At 37.0% G+C, this 6,000-nt stretch overlaps 1 protein-coding gene across 1 annotated transcript in view; it reads left to right on the forward strand.

Moving 5' to 3' along the window:
- The window catches only part of LOC146003248 (non-selective voltage-gated ion channel VDAC2-like), a 29,947-nt gene extending 24,184 nt beyond the window's left edge, over positions 1 to 5,763 (forward strand). The window contains exon 7 of the mRNA XM_083141428.1: positions 4,812 to 5,763. Within this exon, the coding sequence (XP_082997554.1) occupies positions 4,812 to 4,903 (92 nt within the window). The 3' untranslated portion in view covers positions 4,904 to 5,763. The remainder of the gene's footprint in view (positions 1 to 4,811) is intronic.
- Positions 5,764 to 6,000: the final 237 nt, after the last annotated feature.

Below are 6,000 nucleotides of genomic sequence, written 5' to 3' on the forward strand. Positions count from 1 at the left end.
ATCATCATTTTTGTGGATCCTCCGTTAAATGTAATATATCTCAAACTTGAACTGTGGCTAAACAATAAATATTGAGAAGCAAAAGCATTTCTGCCCTTGATTACCCTGGCAGCTTGTTCGACTGTCAGGTAACATCAAGGGTAATATAATTCTGGATTTATGTCAGTGACATGAACCTTTTGTGTGGTCCTGCATGCACACTTTCAGTGACCTTAATTAATTCACAACGATCACACAAGGATCGTTAGTAAGGAATTGTTTCTATTGATTTTACATGTGACCAATGGTTCTCAATCACCAGAAGTGTAATTTGTACAGTTTTCGTATTCCTCCCCAATTTTTGTTTCCTGCAATACCAACTGAGACTGGTGTTGTCTTTTATGGAAGAAATAAGTTTTTTTTGGAAGGTTACAATTTGTAGCCTTGTGTCGACCATCAAGTAGGGATTTTCATATTTCACAAACAAAATAACACCTATAAAAAGGTTGCAAAAAAGTGTTTATGAATGTGTATTCATGCATTCAAAATTGTAAAATAATGCAATTTGACACTAAATGCAACTTGTGGCCTTTTTCGTGAATTTCAACACATTTGTGTTTAAACTAAAAGTACCATGAAAATCCAACGAACTTGTGTTTTATGTTTAAAAATAAAATGTACCATGTTTAGATCTGTATAATATTCACGTTTCTAAAATAAATATTGCAAATGAAACTATAGTGCATGTTATACATGGAATAATTCTGAGCGATAGTAAAACTCACGTAAATGGATGTTTTCCATGGCATTTCACCTTGAATTGGAATGTTCTGCATCACCATGCAAAGTGGTATAGTTCTGGCTGAGATTGTGTAGACTTAATAACTGGTTAAGACATTGTTAAACTACAGTAGCATTGTTGATCGAGTAAAAATTTAAATTGATTAACCAGATGCATATAATTAATTTGAATTTTATACAGTGTTTATAAGTTCGAGTAAAACTGCTAACATAATATATTTTTTTTAAGATAACGTAGTAAATTTTGTTATAAATTGTGTAATTTATATCACTACAAATCATGCTGTGTTATGCAAGAAGGCATGCTATGTAATGACTTGTCATTCAGAGCTTAAGAGCCTATTTCATCAAATGCTATGGAGATATTTCCCTACACAAGTTTCACAGAGCAATTCTGTTCCCTCGTCCTCATGTTACATTTTAATAGAATCAGTTATCAGTTAAACACATTTCATTGTTTATACAAAATTTAAAGTTCATTGGTTAATTGGTTATTAAATCGACAGCCCTACTATAAACAGAGTTGTTGAAAGTGAGTGTACCATTATAATGTGCGAGAATGAGAAACTGTCTGAAAACCATCCTCTCAAAATATCTTCGTTTTAATCAATCACAGAATTGTGGCCAGACAATAAACATTAGAATCAAAATAGGTTCTGCCCTTGATTACGCTGTCAGTTTTATATGACTGTCAGATAACATTGAGGGCAATATTATTCAGGATTTATGTCAGTGGCATGAACCCTATAATCTGTGGTGATGTCATGTCGGTCAAGTCCTACACGAACACTGGCATAATGGCCTTAATTAATTCACAAAGAAAGGTCACGTAGGCAAGAGGTTCTTTAAATAATTAACTTGTAAATTTTCTCCATGTACAGTGGAATCTCAATTGTACGTTGTTTTTTGTAGCTGTGTGTAACGAAGAATTTTTGCTTCATTGCAACAAGAAAAGTTAAATTTATGTAGCAGAAAACTAAAAGCTAGGAACAAAAATTTAGGGTTCCGCTGCTTAAGCTAGTACAGTGAAACCCGGATTTTACATTTTCCCCGCATTATACATTCAAGCTTGACGGTCCCAACATAGCAAAATGTTGTAAAATTTACCCCGATTTTACATTTTCCCCGCATTTTAAGTGTGTACAGTTTGGTCCCCTGAAAAACATAAAATCGAGGTTCCACTGTAGTCTATTTTTTTTTCTCTTGCATCATCAATGAAGACAGGATTAAAATGTATTTGTCTCTGATAAAGAAAAAGAAATCCAGATAAGTTAAATACATTTTTGTATTAACCTGTAGAGGATAAGTGGTTTACCACCGCCATGTGGCAGCAATTAACACATCATTATTTTTGGAAACTACAGATACAATTTCACTTCTGGCTTCTTGGTTCATTTATACAAATATTAGGAGTCAAATGAAAACCTTAAAAGTCCAATAAAAATTGGACAGACTGCATGCAGCTCAAATTTACATGAGGTATCAACTGTTATTTAGAAAACGACTTCTAGGCTGGAACACTAATCAAGTGAGCTTCAAAACGTCATTTTTGTCATTTTAAAGATACACTTGTACCAGTTTAGAGGAGTGGGTTTTTTGCCCTCTGTCAGCCTAAAATTTACAGATATTTCTGGGCAAATGAAAAATCAATATCTGTGCATTCATACTACACAAACAAGTTTACTAATGGAGTAGAAAGTTTGACAATGGCCTCAGTTCGCAGGCAGATGGAGAGGGGGGGGAGGCCTTCGCAGTAGCTTGTAAGTGACTGTTATGAAGGTTATGAAGTTATGATACACTTAAATCAGAAAGCAATATATTCACAGACACTAGAAGTGATTTGCCAGAATGTTTTTTTTCCTGTAAACTGGCAGCACTGCTTGTCTTATACATAATCCCCCCCCCAAGAAGTAATCCATTCTCAACGTAACTGTGAATGGTTGTAACAGAGCTTCATACTATGAGGGCTGTTTTTTTTTTTTTTTTTAACCTCCGATGACTCCGCCAGGTGGCCCGTGAAGCACTAGGAAGCAGGATGTCGCGCAGCGCGATTGGCATCCCCCCCTGCCACTATCACCACCACTGCCAAGGCCAACGCTTCAGTTGAAGCTGAGCGACGGGCACATAGAGATGTCTGCTACAGTTGACTCTCCTGCAAAGTGCGAGGTGTGTTACTGCTTGATTTTATGAAGCCTGCAACCACAATCAGTGCGGTTGCATACTGTGAGACATTGCGCAGACTACGCAGAGCCATCCAGACAAACTGAGAGGCATACTGTCTTCGGGCATTGTCTTGCTTCATGACAATGCCCGACTGCATGTTCCTGGGTCAACCCAGGACCTTCTTCAACGATTCAACTGGGAAGTGTTTGATCACTGCACTACCAAGTCCCGGAGAGGGTAGAACCAGTCTGGCTTAGGCCAGGGTAAAGCATGAGATACTCAGGGCAACTAAAACTGAATGATAACAAGGAAGTAAAGGAAACAACTCGTTTAACCCACTACAGAAGGTATGAACTTTGACATAATACATTTCAGATACTGGATTAATTTTCTTTATACAATTTCAGATTAAAATGTTTGCCTTTTAAACATTCTTCCACTTTCTTTTTCTATGGAATTCTTATGTAGGTTAACATGTTTTTTATATATTTTATATATATATATATATATTTCCACAGGCTTCTTCTTCTATGGATTAATCAGCGTCTTCTTCTATGGACTTCTCGGCTTCCTCTTTCGTACGGAATTCCCAAGCTCCTACTTCTATGGACTACTAGTCTTCTTCTTCTTGAGTTTTTTCTTCTCTGGACTACTGGCTTCTTCTTCGGTTAATTTTCTGCTTACATCTGCATGCGTGTATTCTTCTCAGATTACAACCCTTTGTCTGCATATACTTTTGGGATTACAACCCTTTATTTGCATACATTTATTCTTCTGGGATTACAACCCTTTATTTGCATACATTTATTCTTCTGGGATTACAACCCTTTATCTGCATACATTAATTCTTCTGGGATTACAACCCTTTATCTGCATACATTTATTCTTCAGGGATTACAACCCTTTATCTGCATACATTTATTCTTCTGGGATTACAACCCTTCATCTGCATACATGTATTCTTGGGTTACAACCATTTGTTTGCATGTTACTACCTCAAACAGCTATATGCCTTCCATAGGGCAGCTACCTAGTTTGCAGCGCCACTGCCTAATATGAGCAGAGAAATGGGGTAATCAAGGGGTGCCACCTATCCCGCACTCACCTTGATCGGGGTCAGGAATAAGTGAGCCTACATGGAAGTGCTTGGGGGCTGCCTATGACTTGGCCACACCGGGGAAACAACCAAAAAGCCCTGCAAGAAATCTCATTCCTGCTCGAACGGTAGAGATAGTCAAACTCGTAATCACTTGAAGACTTCTTTAAGTTCTGCATATTATCATATAGGCTATATGTGACGATCATTTGTTTTTCTAACCTTAAACCTAGTTCATTATTATTCTCGGTTCATAAATTAAGATAAACATAATCAATTCCAATATTTACAAGCACTTCCATTCCGTTCCCATGCTCATGGTTTCAATAATCAATGTTCCTAATGAATTTGTCACGTGCTGCCATCTGTCGGCCATTATATCAAACATCTGCTAACTGTTCTCACCATTCGGGCACGTGACAACACCCCAGTCCTGGCACTGAATGACTTCCACCTTTTTGGTGTGAAATCAGATTTTAAGTTTCTTCAATGATGGGAAGACAATTTAGTTTTCTTTGGAAGTAAGATTGCTATGTCCACTTTTAAGAGGAAACTAAGAATATATTTAAGGGAGAATTCACACTGAAGCGACAAGCAGCACACGTTCCATGGGAATGGGCCAATCAGTAGCATTTCACATGATAACTGCATGACAGACTGCACAAGCTTGTGTACGATTGGTGAAATCCTCAAGACATGTCGCTTCAGTGTAAATTCTTCCAAAGTATAAGGTGATGCTGAATCCTTGGCTAATTGTAATTTTTATTTTCAGGTGTAACATTGACGCTTTCAGCATTGATTGATGGCAAAAACTTTGACCAGGGTGGTCACAAGATTGGTATAGCTCTTGACCTAGAAGCTTAAACAGAAGGATAATGTGAGTGAATTGCAGTGAAGCTTGGGGAAGGAATGTCTACGTGTGTTTCTGGAGGCACAGGATGTATAGGCTATCAATACGGTGACTTTTTCTAAAAGAGTGCATACTTGGTGCCACTTCTAGTGCACTTGAATACTATTGCAGTGTTTCCATTCTAGAGTCAGGTTTACTGATCAGTGTAAGTAGTAGCCACTCACTTTGGGCTAGGAAGTGTGCAAGAGTTCCTCTGATGGGATTCCAGATGTTACTGCTTGGGTATCCTGTCATTTAGAGGGTTGTTTCTTTTGTTTCACTTAAAAGTCAACTTTTTTCTGTTAACCAGGCTCTTGTGGTGTAACTGTAAATAGAGAGACCTGGTGGATAATGTTAAATAATACATCTATAGATCACATGTGCAGCATGCAATTATTAGCTTGATGTAATGAAGAAAATTATTCCTTCTTTGAGCTTCTGTTCTGCATGAAGAACAAGGAATAATTAAAAATACAGTATTCGAAGTAAACTTTGCAAACATTGGTATCTTTTTTATGTAGGGGAAGGAACTTGCGAACCTAAAAATGCACTTTTTTTTTTCTTAAAAAGACATGTCCAATTGTTGAAGTAATATCCCTCATCCCCTATCATTCCTCATATATACATATAAATATATATATATATCCAGTTGCAAATCATTTTGGAAGGTGTTGCTGTTGGTGGAAATCCTTTTGTTACCGTACTTTATCTAGCGTTGTTAGTAAATCAATTAGAACTGTTTATTGTACAGAATGTCAGCTAGTCCTTGAAAACAAAATCTAAATAAAGTGTGACTAAGGTTAATTTATGGCAGCAATATATTGTTTCTGCTTAATCTGCGTGTTTGTTTTAAATGATCATTCCCATGTACTTTGATGTGTAATTGTCCTCGAGGTAAACATCATCACTAACCTCCAAGAATATGGATGCCTAATGAGGCAACTGCATCTTATCTGATTGTCATTATCTATTTTTAACGAAGCATGAGAACATATTATGTTTACTTGTAACAAATTTCCCACACTCTTCTTCATGTTTTGAGGACTGGGCTTTCCAGGTGCATGCTTTTCAA

Source organism: Lepisma saccharinum, chromosome 20, assembly GCF_977018435.1.
Source record: "Lepisma saccharinum chromosome 20, izLepSacc3.1, whole genome shotgun sequence".
Classification (NCBI taxonomy): Eukaryota; Metazoa; Arthropoda; class Insecta; order Zygentoma; family Lepismatidae; genus Lepisma; species Lepisma saccharinum.